This window comes from Pelodiscus sinensis, chromosome 3, assembly GCF_049634645.1.
Source record: "Pelodiscus sinensis isolate JC-2024 chromosome 3, ASM4963464v1, whole genome shotgun sequence".
In the NCBI taxonomy this organism is placed as follows: domain Eukaryota; kingdom Metazoa; phylum Chordata; order Testudines; family Trionychidae; genus Pelodiscus; species Pelodiscus sinensis.
The window spans coordinates 142,860,296-142,883,998 of NC_134713.1; the positions used below are offsets into that span (position 1 = coordinate 142,860,296).

The 23,703-nt window shown below is 46.6% G+C and overlaps 1 protein-coding gene across 3 annotated transcripts in view; it reads left to right on the plus strand.

The window, feature by feature from the left end:
- The window catches only part of DNAH8 (dynein axonemal heavy chain 8), a 615,913-nt gene extending 597,170 nt beyond the window's left edge, over positions 1 to 18,743 (plus strand). The window contains exons 86-92 of one of the 3 annotated variants that reach the window (XM_075925079.1): positions 195 to 296; positions 1,657 to 1,817; positions 6,352 to 6,508; positions 11,113 to 11,265; positions 11,365 to 11,554; positions 16,211 to 16,332; positions 17,438 to 18,741. In XM_075925079.1, the coding sequence (XP_075781194.1) occupies positions 195 to 296; positions 1,657 to 1,817; positions 6,352 to 6,508; positions 11,113 to 11,265; positions 11,365 to 11,554; positions 16,211 to 16,332; positions 17,438 to 17,725 (1,173 nt within the window). In that variant the 3' untranslated portion in view covers positions 17,726 to 18,741. Of the gene's footprint in view, positions 1 to 194; positions 297 to 1,656; positions 1,818 to 6,351; positions 6,509 to 11,112; positions 11,266 to 11,364; positions 11,555 to 16,210; positions 16,333 to 17,437 lie in introns of all 3 variants that reach the window. The other 2 variants (XM_025186355.2, XM_025186358.2) reach the window with 2 other exon arrangements.
- The last annotated feature ends 4,960 nt before the right edge of the window (positions 18,744 to 23,703 follow it).

The following is a 23,703-nucleotide window of genomic DNA, read 5'->3' on the forward strand; positions in this document are numbered from 1 at the left end:
GGTGCGGCGCTAGGTAGAAAGCCTGCATAAGCTGCAGACAGACTTTTAATGACCTGGTCAGCAGTGTTGACAGCAGCCACTGGGGTCCTTTCTTGATGGGGCTTCGTGATAAAAAATCAGACACCTAGCACAGACACTACTGCCATTGAGTGGTATAGATTGTAACTACAGTATTTCATTTTATTTGTATCTAGGGTATATCATGGAGCACAGTACGATACATGATTGGAGAAGTGCAATATGGAGGTCGGGTCACCGATGATTTTGATAAGCGTCTTCTTAATTGCTTTGCTAGGGTAAGATAACTTGAAAATACAGTTCTTTGTCATTAAAAATAGACTCAGACAACTGTATCAATATTCATTTTCATGAAAATATATAATATTGTGGATAAAAATAATTGTGATTTTTGCAGTTAGAGTTCATAATGTGAATATTTACGTCAACATTGCAATTACATTGTACCAGAAGATCTACCTGGTGTTGCTGAGTTCCATAACTCAACTAATATTTGTTTTTCTTCATTTAAATCATTCTCTGGAGTGGGACTGGGGATGAGGGGTTCAGTATATAGGCTGACCTGGAGAGAGAGGAGTGCCCCAACCCTCTCTCACCTCAGCAGTTTGGGGTTAGGTGAGAAACTCCTCTTCATGGCCGCTGCAGCACCACCAGGCACAGCCAAAGGAAGGGTGCATGCCCCCGACTGGGGCAGATCTAGGTTCATCTGCTGCCTGTGTTCCCCAGCCAGAGTGAGGAATGCAGCAAATGACACACTTTCTCTTCATTCCTTGATGAATGGGAACAGCCAGCAATATTCCCAGAAAAATCAGGGAGTCGGAGCTTCAGGACCCCCCATCCTGCCTAAAGGATACCTGGGGGTAGAAGGCTCGTGGCTGGGGCTTTCCCAGGTGTGTGGGGGGAAACACCCCCTTCCAGCCACTTTCATCTGTCTGATGACTGACTCTTTTCTGTATGATTTTATGTAAAACAGTCCCATTTTGGGCACATACCTTTTTCTTGGCACAATCAAAACCTGACCTTACTTTAAGTTATGATAAGAAGAAGATGCATACTGAATTTGGTGGTCCTAACTCTTACTGTTTAGAAGAAGTTCTTGAACAGACAGACAGATGCACAGACAGATAGACTTTCTAAAATATATAGTAGATGAAGAGAATCATTGAGGGTACATCTACACTAGCTTGTTAGTTCGAGCTAGGTAGGGTAATTAGGGCAAGAGGAGTTGCAAATGAAGCCCGGGATTTAAATATCCCAGGCTTCATTTGCATGTTCCTGGGCACTGCCATTTTTAAATCCCCCTTAGTCCGAACTCCGTGCCCACGGCTACATGTGGCACGGAGTAGGTAGTTCGAATTAAAGATCCTAATTCAAACTACCGTTAGTCCTCATTCCATATAGGAGCATGCACACTTTTAAAATAAGAAAATTAATTTACACTAATGGAATTCACTTTGAATCCCTCACTTTGTAATGATATAGTCCTACTTTTGTTTTAGAGTAAAACTACTAGTTTTAATCCAGCTAGAATTCTAACTTCTCAAGAATACTGAAGAAAATAAACACAAGATTAAAATCCCTATGTGAAGTAAGAAAGTTTTGATTTTTCTATAAGTTTCTTTTCTGCATTTTGCACAGGTGTGGTTCAGTGAAAAGATGTTTGAAAGCACATTTTGTTTTTATACTGGATATAAAATCCCAGTATGCAAAACTCTGGATCAGTATCAGGAGTATATTCAGACTCTCCCTGCCATGGATAGCCCAGAAGTCTTTGGTCTTCACCCAAATGCTGACATCACGTAAGTGGGTCGCAAACATTACGATACTGAGGATTTTTTCTTTTAATTTTTGAAAACAGTCAGAGTCCTATCAAATATATGATAAAAAGCATGTATTTTATAGGGAAAATCTTGGACCTCTGCATAGTCCAATGCTTAAGGAATCCTTTATGAACTCTTTGACAGCCACAGTTTTCAATTTAAAACCATTTTTTTCAAAATATCCAGCTGTGGTAATGTACATATAGACTGAGATCAGTTTAGCAGCTTTATGACATATATCCGATAACAATTTTACTTATTCTTTTAAAGCAATCATTTACTTTCTAAAATAATGAAAGGAAAGTCATAGATGTCTTTTTTATTTTTGCTAACATTAGCCAACTTGTGTATTGCAAAATGATTAATAATTGTATTAATATGTGCATTCACTTGCAGTGCCAGATACCATACAATTAACAATAAAAAGTGTCGTTCTGCTGCTCCACGTTCCCGACTCTTTGCTACTATACACATTTTTGCCAAATAATTCTTCATATGACACTTTCTTTACATTTTGCCTTTGATGTACCAGCAACCTGTGTTGCCATCTCTTGTGTATATTTTTGCAATTCCATTATTTAAAAGTGGCTTTTTGGCATCACTTAATACCTACTGGCTGTGTCTACACTGGGCCACTTATTCCGGAAAAGCAGCCGCTTTTCTGGAATAACTTGCCAGCTGTCTACACTGGCCGCTTGCTTTTCCGGAAAAGCAATGACGATCTACTGTAAAATTGTCAGTATTTTTCCAGAAAAACTATGCTGCTCCCGTTCGGGCAAAGGTCCTTTTCCGGAAAAACTGTTTCGGAAATGGGCCAGTGTAGACAGCACTGTAGTCTTTTCCACAAAAAAGCCCCGATCGTGAAAATGACGATCAGGGCTTTTTTGCAGAAAAGCGCGTCTACATTGGCCATGGACGCTTTTCCGGAAAAAGTGCTTTTCCAGAAAAGCATCCTGCCAATGTAGACGTGCTTTTTACGGAAATACTTATAATGGAAAACTGTTCCGTTTTAAGCATTTCCGGAAAAGGATGCCAGTGTAGGCATAGCCACTCAGTTTTAATTTTTATCTTTCACTTATCCACTTTTTCATTCACAAACAATATGTGCAACAGCTTGGTTTTTATTATCTTCAACTAATGTATGATCTCTAGTGGGATATAATGAAACATAATCATTTTTTTCTTGGAATTCCTATAATTTTGTCATGAACTATGTCATTTGCAAGATGTTCATACTCATTGTTACTAGGACTTTATAAACTGATCAGATGTTTCCTTTGCATTTAAGAAGTGTTAAACACATGGTATTCAAAGGTGATATAGTTGTACGAACCCACTGTTGTCTAGAAGTTTGTTCAGGGCATTTTTTTACACATTTCTTCATCCTGAAATTTAAGGTGCAGGATTCTTAGCCATCTTGTGCAGTCACCAAAGACACAAATATGCACTATTGCAATTTCTGTACGGACTCATCACCATGTTATATCTCAATACCAATATCACTGGAATCCTGAGAAAATGGCACACCACCATAATTTTAGCTTTGTTTAGAGCCCACTGATCCTGGTGCATGCTGTAGAAGAAACTGATAGAGAAACATCTATCTTCCTCTTCTCTTCCAGCTCCAATGCATACAGACTCCCTAAAACTTGATAAAAGGTCCAGTAAAATGAGTTGTGATGTACTCCAATCCAGACCTCAAATAAGTCCTGGGGAGAACTACTCTGGAATTCTAATGGGAGAATTGCAGAGAACTCACTCAGAAAATGAACATTGACTCTGTCATTGCTAAAGAGACCTAAACTGCATAATCACTTCTCTCCAGCATTAATTTTTATCCTTCTCTTGATGTATCTTCTTCTTGAAGAGACTCCGATGATCAAAGAAAAGTGCTTGGGAGACACTCACATACTGGCCAAGTATAGCATCAATTCTTCACGAAATTCCATGAGATATAAATTGGTACTGCAGGAGTTTAGCTATTCAAACAATCTTGTGTCAGATCAGCCAGAATTTCCATTTTGTACTGCTCCTGGACACCTTTCCACATCAAGATTTTCTAGGTCACCGACTGCATTTTCATTTAAGCTACCTTCTGCCCAGATGTCTACCAGTCAGGGTGAACAGTTTTCACCCACCCACACCCAAAACCGTTTGACAATGAATCCTCTGATTCCTAGATCTTGGTTCAGGGCTCTCCCGTCAGACAGCAGGACATGCAAGACAGCATTCTTCAGACTATTAAGAGAATGGAGGACAGGTGACATTGCTCCCCACCTACCTGGGGTGACAACAGTGGGTACCTTCCCCTTTTGCCTTATGGATCACCTCAGTGGACTTATGGGGACAAGTCACTCTCACAGGGTACATATGCATGCAGACCCATTTCTCTGAAGCTTTACATCCCAAAGGAGGAGACCTTTGAGAAACAGGAGGGGCATCTTCAAATGGGGGTGGGGGAGGGAGTTCACCACAGTAGACATTTTTGCAATCACTCAGAATGCCAAATGCTCACAGTTATGCTCTAGGACAGGTCTTGGTAGACAGTCATTAGGCAACACATTCCTCCTTGAGTGGAAAGCCCTCTTCTTTATGCATTCCTTCCCATCCCCTTTTGAACTGGGTGATTCACAAGATCAGACTGGACAGGGCCAAAGTAATTCTAATAGCCTCATCAAGGTTTTGCCAAACTTGGTATTCTTACCTCCTCAAGCAAACCATGTGTCCCTCACTTCTGCCTCGTCTGTTGTCTCAGAACTCAGGCCATGTCCTACACCCAGATCCATGAAAATTCCTCCATGGCTCAGAGGACCAGAGCTGACCTGCTCAGAGGAGGTACAAGAGATACTTTTACACAGTCGCAGAGAAACAACTCATCACATGTATGCCCTGAAATGGACACAATTTAAAGCATGGTGCCAACAAAAGCAGATTACATCCATCTCAGTGTCATTACTCTTGATACTGGAGTACTTACTAGAACTCAAACAGTCAGACCTATCTGTGAGCTCAATAAAAGTCCACCTATCTTCCATCATAGCTTTTTACCCCAAGGTGGATCAATACTCACCATTAACGAAATATTTCTTCAAATGACTCAATAATACATCTCCATGAACCCACTACACTGTAGGACCTGACCCTGATCCTTTGGGCCCTCACTGCTCCCCCATTCAAACCACTGGAGACTTGCTCATTGCTCACCTTTTCATGGAAGTGGCTATCCTCATGGCAATTACATTGGTCAGATGCGTAGGAGAACTAGGAGCTCTCAAAGCAGTCCCTCCATACACTCTGTTCTTTAAGGATAAGGTGTCCCTCAGACCACACCCCAAGTTTTTGCCGAAAATGATCTCTTCTTTTCACGTCAACCAACCTATTTACCTGCCAGCATTTAACCCTAAACCACAGAGAGGGAACATATTACATGCTGCATACTCTTGATGTTCGAAGGGCACTGGCCTTTTACATAGACAGGACTAGAACTCTCCACAAATCACCAAGACTCTTCATAGCCATCACTGAATGCTGCAAACAGTGTGCTATCTCTAAACAAAGATTCTTTAAATGGATCTTTGATTGCATAAAACTGCTACCTTCAATGCAACTGCCAACCCCCATGGGGATTCACATTCATTCCACTACAGCTATGTCAGCCTCCTTTGTTTTCCTCCACAATGTCCCCATCACAGACATTTGTAGAGCATCAACCCCTACCTTTTACACAGTGATATGCTTTAGAGCAACAGACAATATCTGATACTTCCTTTGGATGCTCTGTACTGTTGTCAGTCATGACACCCAAACTCCAAGCCCCCTCCATCCATTGGAGGGCACTGCTCTAAAATCACCTAAAGTGGAGCACCCACAGCACTCAAAGAAAAGAGGCTTATTCACCTTATGCAGTAACTGAGGTTTTCGAGATGTATGTCCCTATGGATGCCCCATTACGCCCTCTCTATTTCAGAGTTTTTTAAATGAGTCTCTGAAGTAGAGAAAGAACAGATGATGGTTGGTCGCACAGTGTCAGTTAACTGCCTGGAACAGCATGAGACAGAGACCAAGCATGTGCAACTCAACCCAACTAAGTACTGCTACCAAAAGTCTCCAACTAAGAACACCGGGATGCCCACACATCTCGAAGGACCTCAGTTACTGCTCAAGGTGAAAAAATGTAGATAGTATCATGAGTGTTCATGTACACGACCCACTTCTTCAGCTGAATGGAGCAAGGGGTCTAGAGACACAAATAAATAGCAGAAAAAGAGGGAATGGGGAGGGAAAGAGAAAGGAAAAAATTCTTGTCAAATTAAAAATAGACATTCTAATTGACAAGATGCTCTGTATGATCAGCACTGGGAAACAATCTACTGTGAGAAATTCACAAACTAGTTGCTAAACTAATAGGTTTTTTCTCTTTTCTAATGTCTATGATTCTATGAAGCATACAGTTTAGCTGTAATGAAACAATGTAATTTATGAAATATTCCTAATGATTTAATATTCCTCTCAGCTATCAGAGCAACACCGCAGCCAATGTTCTTGACACCATAACCAATATTCAACCTAAGGAAAGTGGAGGTGGAGCAGGAGAAACTCGTGAAGCCATTGTGTACCGGTTAGCTGAAGATATGCTGGACAAACTGCCTCCAGATTATATACCCCATGAGGTAAGCTAGTCAGGATTTTTTAATTTCTTCTTTGGATGCATTCTACTCTTGGATGTGCATGCAATCTGCACACAGTTGCTGGACATTTTTTTGACCAGGGCAGCCAGGTGGAGAGGCAGGGGGCTGACATGCACCAGGTGGTGCCAGGCAGCCTCGGGCCATTGCTGGCAGGCTTGCAGCAGCAAGTCCAGAAAGTGTACCAGAAGGTGCAGGGCGAGCTCTGGCTCCATGGTGCCACCTGCGGCGGTGTCCCCGAAGGGAAGCACCGACACAGATGGGCACAGAGACCAATGCTTTGCTGTCCCTCGGCAAGGTTGGCAAGCAAGCAGGAAAAGCTGAGAACCGGCTGTCCAGGGGGGTCCCTTTAAGCACGAGCCTCAGATAGCCTCAGACAGCAGCCACACAACGCAACTACTGACCTGATGCCCTGCCAGAACCCGTTTCAGCCGCCCTTAAATGCGCCCCTGCGTCCAATCAGTGTGGACGCGCTAGTTCGAATTAGCAAAACACTAATTCGAACTAGTTTTTAGTTCTAGATGCGTTAGTTCGAATTAGCTTAGTTCGAATTAACTAACCTCAGAGTCTGAGGGTATGTCTACACTACCCCCCTAGTTCGAACTAGGGGGGTAAGGTATGCATACCGAACTTGCTAATGAAGCCCGGGATTTGAATTTCCCGGGCTTCATTAGCATAAAGCCGGCGCCGCCATTTTTAAAAGCCGGCTAGTGCGAACCCCGTGCCGCGCGGCTACACGCGGCACGGACTAGATAGTTCGGATTAGGCATCCTAATCCGAACTATCTGTACACCTCGTTCCACGAGGCGTACAGATAATTCGGATTAGAAGCCTAATCCGAACTATCTAGTCCGTGCCGCGTGTAGCCGCGCGGCACGGGGTTCGCACTAGCCGGCTTTTAAAAATGGCGGCGCCGGCTTTATGCTAATGAAGCCCGGGAAATTCAAATCCCGGGCTTCATTAGCAAGTTTGGTATGCATACATTACCCCTCATCATCTCCAGCCTGATCCTGGCCTGCATATTTATTCCTGCCTCTGGAAATTTCCACTACATGCATCTGACGAAGTGGGTCTTTGCCCACGAAAGCTTATGCTCCTACACTTCAGTTAGTCTATAAGGTGCCACAGGACTCCTCGTCGCTATTACCCCCCTAGTTCAAACTAGGGGGGTAGTGTAGACATACCCTGAAAGATTAGAGCCACACGTATGTCATTAGGCATTCACACCCCAGCATGTCAGAGGCATTCCTTTAAACCTAGGCTTCTACCCCATTCATACCAGCAGGTCATAGGACAGATTTTATTACGCATAGGGGCAGGAATGACAATGGTAGAAAAAATAGGAGGTGATCCAAATCCCCTTTGGACCAGGATGTAAGCCCTTCCAGCAAGAGACAGGGTCCCAAGTTGGGATTTTGAAGGTGCATCTGGAGGCAGCATCACAGTCAGGGTTCACTCTAAGGTGCGTGCCTACGTGGGCACACACCAAAAATTTGCCTCCTGCCCACCTCCTCAGAAGACCCATGCAGTGGCTACTCAGCTGCTCTTGGACAGGGTTGTGTGGCGGGTGGCTGCCTCACCCCAGGAGCAGTAGGGCAGCCATCACATGGCCCTGGCCTTAGCTTCAGCTCTTCCCCAGGGCTGGAGCTGTGGGCTGCATGCTGGTGGCATCTCCAGCGGCCCCGACCAGGGCCAGAGCCAAAGCTGCATTGTGGGCCGCTGCTCTATCAGCAGACCTGGCCGGGGCCAGAGCTGGAACTACATTGCAGGTGGTTGTCAGCAGCTCCTCCAGCTGCCCTGGCTGGGGCCAGAACTGGAGCCACGTGGTGGGCGGCAACTGCTCCAGTGGCCAGGGCCAGACCTGGAGGCCATCTGGTGGGCAGCATGGCCACAGCTGGGGCCATAGCTGGAGGCCATGTGTCGGATGACCCAGTCCAGGGCCAGAGCTGGAGGCTATGTGGTGGATATTGCGTCCCCGGCTGAGGCCAGAACCAGAGATCTTGTGGGAGATGGCGGCCCTGGCTAGGGCCAGATTTGGAAGCTGAGTGTTCAGCAGCGTGGCCCAGGCCAGGGCCAGAATGAAAGGCCATGTGGTGGGAAGCGCAGCCCCAGCTGGGGCTAGAGCCAGAGCCAGAGCCAGAGGCTGCATGGCACAGCTGACCGTAAGTAGTAAGCATCACCCAGTAAGGGAGATGTTAATCATTCACATCCCTGTTTTGAATAGGAGTTTAGTAGTTGGGCTTTATTGTTTTATATTGATTTTGTGTGTGCGCACTAGGTTGGTTTTTGTTTTTAAACCAATCAGCTGGTGGCCTTTTTGAGCTTTTAAAAGATTTTAAGTAAGAAATGTTATTTTTTGTATTTTATAGGAATACCTATAATTATTTTTAAATTTTTATTTTAATGATCGTTTTTATTATAGTTGCTTTATTATTGAGAAAGGACTTTAGGGTGTTTATTTTGCGGGTTCTCTTTTTATTTTCACTTAAAGGCAGTACCCGGATTACGTACAAGATAGGGACTGCAGGTTTGTTCTTAAGTTGAATTTGTATGTAAGTCGGAACTGGTACATATTGTAGGGGAAACTCCAGCCAAACATTTCTCCAGAGCTCAGTTTTATTCTCCCACACCTCACTTCCCTCAGTCCTTTATTCTCAAGCTGAGGTGTCTGCTGAGAAAAGCCGCTCCGCGTCTCCCTGGTCTGCTGGGGGAGGCGCTAGCTTCGCGTCTCCCTGGTCTGCTGGGGGGAAGCAGCTAGTGCGGGATTGCCTCACCCCGTTTTTAAGTAGGGATCCGATGTAAGTCGGATCCATGTAACCTGGGGACTGCCTGTATTTTATGTTTAATATTAATTACGTAAGGAGAAAAAAGTTAAATTTTGTGAAAGCACCAAGACACTTGAAGAATTACCTAATGAAGTTAAGGCTGTCCTGCAATGAGGTGTAACAGTTAATCCGAACTAAGGATTTAGTTCGGATTAACTTCTGACTGCCGCATGTAGCCGCGGGCAGTCAGTTCAAACTAAGGGGATTTAAAAATGGCACCTGCCCGAGAACATGCAAATGAAGCCCAGGATATTTAAATCCCGGGCCTTCATTTGCAAGTTTGAATGCCTACATTAGCTACACTAGTTCGAACTAGTGGGCTAGTGTAGACATACCCTTAGAGACTAACCAAAATATATTAAATTGTGAGCTTTCATGGGCAAAACCCACTTCATCAGTTGAATTAGTGCAATTAGTGGAGGTTATTCATAGCAGCCTCCCCCTCATACACAACCTTTTTTTTTAAGACAAAGTTGCCTTAAGACCATACCCCAAGTTTCTACCCAAGGTTGCCTCTCCTTTTCTTCTGAATCAATCTATTTACCTTTGTTTTTTTCCAAAACCACATGCAGACAGAAGGGAGGCATCATTCTACACATTGGACATTCACAGAGCTCTATATTTCTACACTGAAAGTACAAAACCATTCTGAAAATCACCAAAACTCAATGGGAGAAGCTAAGTGGCTAGCAGAATGCATTCACCTTTGTTATAAACAAATGTATTTACAAGTCCCAACAGGCATCTGCACATACTCAATCAGAGCACTTGCTGCATCAGTAGCCTTTCTGAATGATGTGCCTATTGTTGACATTTGCAGGGCAGCAATTTGGACATCAGCCCAAACATGCACAAACCACTGTGCCATAGAGCCACAGTGAGCATCAGATGTTTGTTTGGGATTCATGTTATCTGCCATCCATAACACAACCTGAAGCCCCTTCCCTCCACTGAGGGGCAGTCTCAATAATCTCCTAACATGGAGCCCCCAAAGGAATACCACTCAAAGAAGAAAAGAAGATTACTCATCTTGTGCAATAACTCAGGTTCTTTGAAATGGTTGTCCCAGAGGGTCCTCCACTAACCTCTCTGTCCCCTTTACTTCAGAGTTTCACATAGATTCTCTGTGGAAGAGAAGGAACAGAGGCATGGGGCATGCAGCACTGTGTAAATGCCTGAAGCAGAATGAGATACTGGCACCACCTAACTGGACACTAGGCAAATCTCTGATTGCAAGCGCAGGGCATCAAGACACCTAAAGTGGAGAGCCTATACAAACAACCATCTCGAAGAAACTCAGTTACTGCACAAAATGAGTCACACTCTCTTCAGTCATAGTTTCAGCTATTGGGCTGTATAAACCCATGTGCTTCACCATCACTGCTTACTTTTACTGTCAAAATGTTCACCTTCCTCAAATTTCACGTCAGCCTTTTTGCCTGACTTTCTCCTTTGCAGCTGTAAAAAATACCATATTCTCCTGCAAACTGAGCCATCTACAGAGCTGATTCAAGATCCTTGATTATTTCATGTCTTAATCTAAATTGCTAAGAAAAAGATGGATTCAATAAGAATATTCATTGTCCCTAGAGTGCCCTCTCCTCCCTCTAAAAATTCCACGGGGCTGAGTTGCAATCCCGAATCACAGGACTATCATTTATTTTTCTCAGGACTAAAAAGCATTTGAGTATTGTATACAACAATATTATTTGCAAAACTTCAAAATTCAATTGAATTGTTTTCTCTACACTTCCTGTATTTTAGGTGAAAGCCCGCTTAATAAAGATGGGACACCTTAATTCCATGAATATTTTTCTTCGGCAAGAAATTGACCGAATGCAAAAGGTTATTACAATACTCCGAAACAGTCTGAATGATCTTAAGTTAGCCATAGAAGGAACCATTATTATGAGTGAGGTAATAAATATGCATCTTTATCATAAAAATACTAAATTTATAACTAACACATTTTAGCTATTTCTGTTAATTCATATATTATAATTTTCACTTTTTCAGAATTTGAGAGATGCACTTGATAATATGTATGATGCTCGAATTCCTCAACTGTGGAAAAGGGTTTCTTGGGATTCTTCAACACTTGGATTCTGGTTTACTGAACTCCTGGAAAGAAATACTCAGTTCTTTACCTGGATATTTGAAGGGAGACCAAATGTATTTTGGATGACTGGATTCTTTAATCCACAAGGTAGGTACTGTCAGGATTTTGCTAATATTTATAGCACAGTATACTATGTTTAACCACAGTTTAAATGCATTTCACTACATATGTATTTAAATATAGTAGATGAAAAATAAAATAAAATAAAATAAAATAAAATAAAATAGTGAGAAGTAATTCTTTACTTCAATTTAGGAATGTCAGAGTCTGGGTTATGGATCTAATGTAGCAAAAAATAATAACATAGCTTCTAAAGAAAATATATTTGTATTTCCTGGTTTCCTTCTGACTTGTAATCTTTCAGCTAATTTTAAACTGACTGCAGTGGGTTTATGCCAGGACAGTGTGCCATGGAAGGGGTGCCTCCTCCTGCTGCAGCATGTCTACACTGGGTCCTGCAGACAGGCCTGCCAACAGCGGGGGAGAAATGGAGCAGTTGCCCCCACATCTGGTGATTCAAAGGGGCTTGGGACTCCTAACTGCTAGCTGTTGCTGGAGTCCCAGGCCCTTTAAATTGACACCAAAGCCCTCTGAGGGCTTGGAGGGGGAGAGAGTGCTGTGAGAGCTGGGAAGAGAGGGCACACTGTTGTCTAGGAAGCTCTAAGGATTGGCTGCCCCTGGCTCTCCCCCTTCCACCCAAGTCCCTACTCCTTCCAAGAGGCTGTTGGCTCTCCTACCTGTGAAGAGAGGAGCCTCTCCCTGCTGAAAAAGACACAGAACATGGGGAGAGGAAGCACTGAGCCCTTGTATGCAGCTTAGAAACAACTTAAACTCAGAATGTTACCCCCCCCCCCAGATTTCTCTGTCACTCCCATACTTTAAGGACAGACACCTTTACCATATTCCTATGGCTCAAGTTGTAACCCTGTTAATTTAAGCACACACCCTAGAGTGTAACTTCCTTTGAGTTTGAACAGTAATATCCTAGGGTATGTCTACACTACAAAGTTAATTTGAACTAACGTCCGTTAGTTCAAATTAACTTTAATAGGCGCTACACTAGTGCTCCGCTAGTTCGAACTTAATTCGAACTAGCAGAGCGCTTAGTTCAAACTAGGTAAAACTCATTGTACGAGGACTAAGCCTAGTTCGAACTTACTAGTTCGAATTAAGGGGTGTGTAGCCCCTTAATTCCAACTAGTGGGAGGCTAGCCCTCCCCAGCTTTCCCTGGTGGCCACTCTGGCCAACACCAGGGAAACTCTATTGCCCCACTCCCGGCCCCGGACCCCTTAAAGCGGTGCCCGTGCCAGGTGCAAGCCTGCCAGCACCCAGCTAGCAGACCCTGCACCTGGCACGGCTCGAGCCAGCCACCCGATACCCCCCAGCCCTCTGCCTCTTCCCGGGACCAGGCTGGCGGCTCCCGGGAGCTTGCCCGGGACCGCAAGAGGCGGGCACCCGCCTGGTCTAGTGCGGACATCGTGGACCTTGTCCACAACCTCTGCACTAGGCACAGGAAAGTGGCCGTCTAGGGCAGGAGAGCTGCCAGCCTGGCCATCCAGGAGCAGGTGTGCATGAAAATCAAGGTGGTCCACTGAGACCCCTGACCCTGAGCCCTGAGCTTACAATGGCCGTACTGGGTCAGACCAAAGGTCCATCTAGCCCAGTAGCCTGTCTGCCGACAGCGGCCAACCCTAGGGACCCTGGAGGGGATGGACCAAAGACAGTGACCAAGCCATTTGTCTCGTGCCATCCCTCTCCAGCCTTCCACAAACTTTGGGCAGGGACACCACTCCTACCCCCTGGCTAATACCACTCCACGGACCCAACCTCCATGACTTTATCTCACTTCTCTTTAAACTCTGTTCGGGTATATCTACACTACCCTGCTAGTTCGAACTAGCGGGGTAATGTAGGCATACCACACTTGCAAATTTCCCAGGCTTCATTTGCATAAGCGGGGAGCCGCCATTTTTAAAACCCCACTGATTCGAACCCCGTGCAGCGCAGCGGCTACACAGGGCACGAACTAGGTAGTTACTACCGTTACTCCTCAGGCTTCATTTGCAAGTGCGGTATGCCTACATTACCCTCCTAGTTCGAACTAGGAGGGTAGTGTAGACATACCCTTCTAGTTCTAGCCTTCACAGCCTCCTGCAGCAAGGAGTTCCACAGGTTGACTCTTTGCTTTGTGAAGAACAACTTTCTGTTACTAGTTTGAAGCCTGCTACCCATTCCTTTCCTTTGGTGTCCTCTAGTCCTTCTATTATGGGAACTAACGAAGAACCTTTCTTGATGCACCCTCTCCACACCACTCATGCTTTTATAGACCTCTATCCTATCCCCCCTCAGTCTCCTCTTTTCTAAACTGAAAAGTCCCAGTCTCTTTAGCCTCTCTTCATATGGGACCTCTTCCAAACCTCTGATCATTTTAGTTGCCCTCCCCTCTCCCACCCTCTCTCTTCCCCTCTCCCACCTCCTAATAATTTTCTAAGAGTTTTTTTCAAAACTTTGTACTGAATAATCAGATAGCAAGCAGGAGAAGGGGGTATGGTTAGCACAAGCTCTGCTGCAGCTATGGACCATCTCCAGAAACTTCAGACAGGCCAGAATTAGCCCATACATATCAGAACTGTGGGGGACTGCTAGCAGATAGGAAATTATCAGGTAAGAAATGTTCCATCCCTTCATAACTCCTCTGAACTTTCTCATTGACTAGACAGCCAACATTCTCTCCCAGATTCTATAATCTTGTAGCTGTACTACTCTAATGTTCAGCATTGATAACCTCAAGTCCATTCAAAATATTGCCTTCAAAATCAACTTCCTCGCTCATTGCTTTCATCACATCACCTCCTCCTCAAGCCTTTTTGGTGGCTCCCCCTTCTCCACAACATTCACACAAACTTCTATTTTTGTGTTTCTAGTTACACAAGCAGCTCTATGCCTTTTCTTACCCACTTCCTATAAACAAAGACTGCACAGTGCTGTCACTGTTGTCTTTTTACCTGCACCTTGGACTGGAATCCCTGCAGGATCTGACAGATTGCAAACAATATAGAGCAATAAAAGGTCATTAACCTGATGGATCTCCTATTCCAGAGGTGGGGAACTTCAGGCTCATCCTTGGCTTGCCCCAACACTCAGGGCTCCAGCCCACCACCCCCCCACTGTGGGGGCTGGAGCACACAAAATCTATTAGCCTGGGTCACCCTAGGCTCTGGTGTGCAAGGAGTGTCTTTCTTCTTCTCCACGTCAATGAGAGATTTTTTGTTTTATTTTTGATTTTTGTTTTTGTTTGGTTTGTTTGTTTGCATCTTGCTTATGTGCAGCCCCTGACTGATTTTTCTGTGGGCACATCTAGACTACAAGCCTCTTTCGAAAAAGAGCATCTAGATTACAAGCACTCCCTTTTGAAAAAGCACAGGTTGCATTTAATAGTGCCTTTTTTCGAAAGAGTACTTTTGAAAAAGGGCGTTATTCCTCATAAAATGAGGTTTACCGTGATCACAAAAACTGCCATGTTCTTTCCATTTACTTTCAAAAAAATGTGGCTGCAGTCTAGACGCAGGTGAAGTTTTTTCGAAAAAAAGGATACTTTTTTTCAGAAAATCCCTGTAGTCTAGACACACCCTGTGGGTCAGTGGCTCTGACCCAAAACAGTGGCTCACACCCCTGTCCTATTCAGATAACAGCATCTTTGGTCAAAGAGTTAGCTGCCTCCCAAAGAAACCTGTTCTCCCAGGTGGCTTTGTAACCAAGCAGTGGATTACCTGATGAGGGTCTTGAAGCAGGTCAGGCTAGTCACCTGAAAAGGAGACTGCAACTTTACTGTAACGGGCTTGCTCCAGCAGAGAAATGCAGAGAGAGGGAAGCAGACACCAGGATCGAAGCAGACAAGGGAATAGAGAATCCCAGACCCCGTGAACAGTCTTTGACCAAATTCCAAAGGGAGTTTGGAAGGATGAGGAAACCGAGTCAGGGATTTGCATGCTGTTTTATTTTTCCATAGATCTGCATAGCTCATGTGCTGTCTAAGAGTAAATTGTGTGTGGTTAGAAATTTCTTTGTAGAATCTGTATTATTTATTCATTCGGTCAAATAGTCCCCAAAGAGGGAAACCATATACCAAAGGGGCCACAACTAGGGTATGTCTACACTGCACAGCTATTGTGGGATACATAAGCCGCCTATTATTTTGAAATAGTTTTCGAAATAACAGGCACGCTATTTCGCCATCCCGGTAAACCTCATTGCATGAGGGATAAGGGAGGGCTCAAAATAGCACGTTATTTCAAAATTTGGTGCTGTATAGATGTGCCAAATTTCAAAATAAGCTATTTCGAAATCGATTGGAGATAAGATACGCAATTTGTGTAGTGCAAATTGCATATCTTATTTCAAGTTTAGGGTGCTGTGTAGATGCACCCCTCTAGTGGAACTCTGTGAACAGGCAACAGCTACTGTGGAGGTGTGAAGCAGCTGGCACTAGATTCAACACAGATCCTTGCTATCGAGAAAAGTGTCAAACATAAGGTCTGGACCCGAAGTGTGTACCTGCATACTCAGAGCCAGAGCCCAAATTCTCCTAGCTACAGCAAGCCAAAAGGCGATGTGACCTCAGGTTTGGCTATAGTCCTGCGGCGTGTCCACCGGGTGGACCCCATCTATACCTGTGGCTGTAATATATAGTCAGTTCTTTTGCTCAAATGAGTTATACTAAATCCTATGGCTTGACTTTTCAGGGTTTCTGACAGCAATGAGACAAGAAGCAACTCGAGCACATAAAGGCTGGGCATTAGATACAGTTACAATACATAATGAAGTTTTAAAGCAATCTAAAGAAGAAATCACAACACCCCCTCCTGTATGTATGACGTATGAAGATATTTTTATTAAATTATGCATTTAATGTTTTTTTCATTATTAAGGTATTTCAAATGGCTAGAAGAAAGGTTGACACTGTATTCCTCTCACAGTTTTACCTATTTTAGACATTAAATACAAATCACAGAAAATGTGAAGATTCTTACATTCTCTTTTGAGGTTGATGAAAATAAGTTATTAAAGAAATATTTCCAACATTCACACTAAGCTAGACTAACTCTTCAGTTCTGTATTGAACTGAAATTGAAAATATCTGTGTCATTTGTTAAAAAAAAAAAAGAAATGGTGTACCGATCAAAACATCCATTTTTCAGCCATGGAATAATTATGGCATATAATTTTACCATTTATGTAAAATACTTCGGAATGAGTATTAGGGTATGTCTACACTTGCAGCCTATTTCGGGATAGGGCTGCAAATGTAGGCATTCGGAATTGCAAATTAAGCCTGGGATTTAAATATCCCGCGCTTGATTTGCATCTTTCCGGCTGGGTGCCATTTTTTGAAATTTACAAGCCCGGAATAACTGCCTGCGTCTACACGCGGCAGTGAAACGGGAGTTTGAAATAAAGCGCTATTTCGAACTACCTGTTATTCCTCCTGCAATGAGGTTTAACAGGTAGTTAAAAAGGGCTTTATTTCGAACGCCTGTTTCACTGCCACATGTAGATGCGGGCAGTTATTCTGGGCTTGTAAATCTCAAAAATGGCGCCCGGCTGGGAAGATGCAAATCAAGCGCGGGATATTTAATCCCGGGCTTGATTTGCAATTCCAAATGCCTACATTTGCAGCCTTATTCCGAAATAGGCCTGCAAATGTAGACATGCCCTTAGGTAGTAGCAACTATTTGGTGAACTCAGATATTCGACTGGTCTAATCTCCACATTTCAAATCATATTACTGTAATCTCTGAAGATTTTTCAAGTAATTTAATGTTAGATTATAGCTTTCCTTTTTTAGTTAAGGAAAGATGCTTCTAACTATAATACACATGTTTTTTTTGTTTGACTTGCATTAATTATTCATTTTAAAAGCTGAAGTAGATAACATATATGCTTAACATGCCTGCTCATTCTCTACACAGGAAGGTGTTTATATTTACGGACTGTATTTGGATGGCGCAGGCTGGGACCGACGTAACAGTAAGCTCACTGAACCTACACCAAAGATTCTCTTCACAGTACTCCCTGTGGTGCATGTATTTGCTATTAATACAACAGGTCCTAAGGATCCCAAACTCTATGTCTGTCCTATTTACAAAAAACCCAGGAGGACAGATTTGACTTTTATCACTGTGATCTATTTAAGAACAATTGTCTCTCCAGATCACTGGATCCTGAGAGGAGTGGCACTTCTATGTGACATCAAATAAACTCTGTCCTTCGCCCTAGGATAGAAACTTTATAGGCTATGGAACATGTAACTAGTTATACCTATCCTAAGTTGCCTTTTTTCTGATGGCTTAATATTCTGCCTTTTGTCCATTATATTAAATCTTTCAGCATGAATAATTTAAATGCAAGTTCTAAGACTCATTCTTTTATCCCTCTTTCTAAATAAGTTATTGAACTGGTGATAGAAATTATTATTTCACTGGTGTTGTGTTTAGTCAAGTATCTCAGCAATTGTAACATGGAGAGTTTGCATAACAAAACTTAAAAGCAAAGATTATTTTAAACAATAAAATTAGTGAAAGATGTTATTAAAAATAAAAACAGAGTTGTTTTCTCATTATTTCTGCTTTCTGTTATTCATAACAGGCTTCAGTGAGATTAGGTGAAAACAGACTGTAATATAAAACATTACAAAATGAAGCTTTATTTTACTACCAATACAAGTTTTAAAAGCAACCCTGGACAGAGAATCATAAATTTTAATACTAAGCATAAAACTTTTGTCTAACATAGAACTTGACCTGTACTTTCTTGAGGTGTCCTTCATGGTTCACAGTTCTTCACACGTTGCTAAACAATGTAGATGTAGCAAAACTGAACTCTGTAAGCAATCCCCAAGCATTTTTCTTTGAACCACTGGACAGTGAGCAATGTCCTGTATAGAGTTTAGATGATATATGTGTTAAGAAAAAGGGAGTCCTAATATGGCTATGTTTACACTACAAAGAAAAGTCAGAAAAAGATATGCAAGTTGCAAACCTCAATTTGTGTATCTTTTTCTGCTTTTCTTCCGAAAGAGGCTTTTCTGACATTTTCCATCTACACGGGGCCAAATGTCAGGAAAAAAATCTCTTTCAGAACATCCCTTCTTCCTAATGAAACAAGGTTTACAGGAATGCCGACAAAACATGTTCGCTTTTCTGACATTTTTTCATTGTTCTTTGGATGCGGCAGAGTATCCCGGAAAAGCTCTGTAGTCTAGACGTACCCTATGTGTAGAAACAAACGTAGAAAAATCAGAGTAAAACACAGACTGGTTTGGTGCCAGTACTACTGTAATGGAAATACTGGGCCAAATTATGCACAGCTACTATTACTGCCCTTCTAGTTTAACACTTTGTTGTTGAGTAGGCCAGAATGCTTGGAGTGTAGATCACAGGAGTGTTCCCTGTGCTGCCTGTTGGACATACACGAGAGCAGTTAGCACTGAGCAAAAAGACAATCAAGATGTCCAATCTAACCAACCTGTTTAATAACCCAAACAGATATGTGCTTGCCTCTAAGACTTTTTTATTTTGGCTTACATGACTTCTCAATTCATCTTCCACAAATGTGCTATATCTTTTCCCTATGGAATTCAGGGTATGTCTACACTAGAAAGTTAGTTCGAACTAACGGACGTTAGTTCGAACTAACTTTCCTATGCGCTACACTAGCGCTCCGTTAGTTCGAACTTAATTCGAACTAACGGAGCGCTTAGTTCGAACTAGGTAAACCTCATTTTACGAGGACTAACGCCTAGTTCGAACTAGCTAGTTCGAACTAAGGGCTGTGTAGCCCTTTAGTTCGAACTAGTGGGAGGCTAAGGCTTCCCAGGTTTCCCTGGTGGCCACTCTGGCCAACACCAGGGAAACTCTATTGCCCCCCTCCCGGCCCCGGAGCCCTTAAAGGGCCACGGGCTGGCTACTCACTTTGTGCCAGTTGCAAGGCTGCAAGCACCCGTGCCTGCACAGCCTGCACCTGCCACACTATGAGCCAGCCATCCGAGGGCTCCCAGCCCTCCACTGCTCCCCACGACCAGCCTGGCGGCTCCCGGGAGCCTGCCCGGGGGCGCAAAAGGCGGGCGCCCGCCTGGTCAAGTGCGGAGATCGTGGACCTCATCGAGGTTTGGGGGGAAGCCTCAAATGTCCACGATCTCCGCACTAGCCACCGGAACGCGGCCGTCTATGGACGCATGGCTGCCAGCCTGGCCGCCAGGGGCCACCAGCGCAGCCGGGAGCAGGTGCGCTGCAAGATTAAAGACTTGCGGCAGTCCTACTCCCGGGCCTGCCTGCCAGGGGCTGACCCGGAGGCCTGCCCCCACTTCCATGCCCTGGACCGCATCCTGGGGCCTCATGCCGTCCCTGCCCCCCGGGACGTGATTGACCCCGGGGCAGAGGGACCGCTCCTGGACACCGAGGAGGAGGAAGAGGGCTCTGAGAGCCAGGAGCCTGCTGCCAGCCTTCCCAGGACCCGGGACCCCCGAGGCACCCCACAGAGCCGCTCGCCTGCATCATCAGAGGCCGGGGAGGCATCCACCTGTGAGTACCCTCGTGTTCCCCTTATGTGTACGGGGGGCTGGGGCGAGAGGGAGCCCCGGGACCGTGCGCCTGGGCCTTGCCCACTACGGAGCAGCAGCTGGGGATCCTGCAGGGGCCCTGGCCTTGCAGAGGGGAGCTGGGTTTCACACACCTGGGCCCCTGGGGTAATTGACCGCTGGTCTTCTTGCACCACAGCTGCAGCACCGGGGACTGCAGGGCGCACCACACCGCCTGCAGCAGCCGCCCGCGCCCGGGCAAGCAGGACAGCCAGGAACCAGGAGGACTACCAGAGGCGGCATCTCCGGTTCCTGGACCGACAGCTCCGTCTCCAGGACCACTGGGTCCAGGAGGACCTCAGGCTGCGCCAGAGGAGTCTGGAGGCCCTGGAGGAGCAGGGCCGTGCCCTGCGAGGCCACCTCCAGAGCCTGCTAGACCGCTTTCCATTTCCTCCTCCCCCTGCTCCCCCTCTTGCTCCCCCTCTTGCTCCCCCTGCTCCCCCTCTTGCTCCCCCTCTTGCTCCCCCTGCTCCCCCTCTTGCTCCCCCTCTTGCTCCCCCTGCTCCTCCTGCTCCTCCTGCTTCCGCTCCTGCTTCCTCCACACCCCCTGTCCTCTCTGCCCCCCCCTCCACAACCATTCCCCACCGACGCCCCCGGACCCGCAGTGTGGCGAGACGGGAGAGGCACCCAGACTCCCACCCCTGAGCTTTCCTTTCCCTTCCTCCCTTCCCTCCCCTCCCCTTCCAGCTCCCTCGTCCCAGGTTTCCCCCTCCCTTCTCCCACCTTCATTCCTCCCTCCCCCACCCCAGTTCTGTGAAATAAACAGACGTTTTTGTTGGAAAAACAGGTGTCTTTATTTGACAGTAGGTAGGGAGGGGAAAGGGGAAGGGGGGGGTAGGGTGGAAGAAGGCCCCGGTGGGGCATGCAGGGAGAGGTCAGTCCTCCTCCTCCTCCACCTGGAAGCTCTCCCGCAGGGCTTCCCGGATCCGGATGGCCCCCCGCTGGGCTTCCCGGACGGCGGCGGTGCGGGGCTGACCGTAGTGTCCAGCCATGCGGTCAGCCTCAGCCATCCAGGCTGGCAAGAAAGCCTCCCCCTTCCGCTCACACAAATTGTGGAGCACACAACATGCCGCCACCACGGGAGGGATGTTGTGCTCGGCCAGGTCCAGACGGGTGAGGAGGCATCGAAAGCGGGCTTTCAGTCGCCCGAAGGCCCCCTCCACCACGATGCGGGCCCTGCTCAGCCTGTTATTGAAGGCCTGGCGGGAGGGATTGAGGTGTCCCGTGTAGGGCTTCATGAGCCAGGGCTGCAGTGGGTAGGCGGCATCCCCCACCAGGCAGACGGGCATGTCCACGTCCCCGACCCTGATGTGGCGGTCGGGGAAGAAGGTCCCGTCCTGCAGCCGCTGGCACACGGAGGAGTTCCGGTACACCCGGGCGTCGTGTGCTTTGCCGGACCAGCCCACATTTATGTCCGTCAACTGTCCCCGGTGGTCACATACGGCCTGCAGGATGACGGAGAAGTACCCCTTGCGGTTCACGTACCGGGACGCCTGGTGTTCCGGGGCACGGATGGGGATGTGCGTCCCGTCGATGGCCCCCCCGCAGTTGGGGAAGCCGAGGGCGCCGAATCCCCGGATGACGGCATCCGGGTTGGCGAGGCGGACCACCCTGCGGAGCAGCACCCGGTTGATGGCCTTGACCACCTGCGGAGAGAGACACAGCAAAGCGTCAATCAGTGGGGCGCCTGGGTGGCTGGGAGCGTGCGTGCCCTGGCAGTGCCCCGCGCCCCACTCCCGGAAGCAACCCCCCTGGCGGCGTGTAGTACGGCCGGGACAGCCCGACCCCTCCGGTGCGGGGCGCTTTCGCCTCCTCCCGCCCCCCCCTTTGTCCCTGGGGCGGCCCATCCCCTCCTCGCAGCCCCCCTCCCCCCCGGCTCGGTGGCCGACGAGCGCCGTACCTGCATGAGCACTGCTCCGACAGTGGATCTCCCCACGCCGAACTGGTTCCCGACGGATCGGTAGCTGTCCGGCGTGGAGAGCTTCCATAGGGCGATGGCCACCCGCTTCTGGAGGGGGATGGCGGGCCTCATGCGAGTGTCCCTTCTTTGCAGGGCAGGGGCGAGCCACTCGCAGAGCTCCAGGAAGGTGTCCCTCCTCATCCTAAAGTTCTGGGTCCACTGTCGGTCGTCCCAGTGCTCCAGGACGATGCGGTCCCACCAGTCGCTGCTGGTGTCCAGACGCCAGATGCGGCGGGGCACGCCGGTGCCGGGGCGCCGCCGCGGCTCCTCCACGGCCCCCAGGGCGGCCAGGCGGAGAGGCAGGGGGCTGACGTTCCCCAGGTGGTGCCAGGCAGCCTCGAGCCATTGCTGGCAGGCTTGCAGCAGCAAGTCCAGAACGTGCACCAGAAGGTGCAGGGCGAGCCGTGGCTCCATGTTGCCACCTGCGGCGGCCCCCCCGAAGGGAAGCACCGACACAGACGGGCACAGAGACCGACGCTTTGCTGTCCCTCGGCGAGGTTGGCAAGCAAGCAGGAAAAGCTGAGAACCGGCTGTCCAGGGGGGGTCCCTTTAAGCACGAGCCTCAGATAGCCTCAGACAGCAGCCACACAAAGCAACTGCTGACCTGATGCCCTGCCAGAACCGGTTTCAGCTGCCCTTAAATGCCCCCCTGCGTCCAATCAGTGTGGACGCGCTAGTTCGAACTAGCAAAACGCTAGTTCGAACTAGTTTTTAGTTCTAGATGCGCTAGTTCGAACTAGCTTAGTTCGAATTAACTAATTCGAACTAAGTTAGTTCGAACTAGCGCTGTAGTGTAGACGTACCCTCAGAGACAATCCAGTGTCATTGATAAGGGCTCCAGGACTAGCCCCATCTCTCAAAGCAAGCCACCAAAAGTTCTGCCTGCAATAGGGGAACATTCCAGCTGTTCGCATCTCTGGACCAGTTTGTTTTATCATATTAATTTTAGGGGGCTAAACAGGGCAATCTCATTTCAGCTTCTGGCTCCTCTCTCCCTCTCCTCAGCCAAGGAATCACCAGAGAGCTGAAGCTGTAATCTTCTGTGCCCTCTAGCAGAGCATCTCTTGTGTAGGTTCCTTCTACCCCAACCGCACAATGACAATGTATTCCTACAACTTAAGCACTAAACCAAGATGTGCTGTATTTGTACAACAACTTTTCAGGAGCTTCTGAATATGAGCTATGCCCTGCCTGCTGCTAGTAAGCCACCTTTGCTTTCCAGAACCCAAGGCTTGGAGTCCAACTGGCATACTGGGGCCTTGTCTCTCAAAAAAGCCATGATTCTGCTGGGAAAGCTTTCAAGAAGAGGGCTTCACACAGCCTATGGGGGGGAGGGGTAAAGTTTTATAAAGCGCCATACATTTCAGGTCTAAAAAGGCAAAAACAAGCATCCCCTTCTTAAGGAGCTGACATGCAAAGGGGTGCACACCCTGAATTTACTTGACACCACTCTTCTTGGGAACCCCAGAGATTCATGGATTTGCAGGATTGAGCCAGATCTGGGAACGTCATTGCATTGCATCAACTGTGGTTATTCTGTGGTTATTCTGGCTGGCACAACAGTCCTCAGCAGACTGTCTGTTTGATGACAATTTGATGTCCAGACATGCTGCCAGTTGTGGAGAGGCCAAAAAACTGAT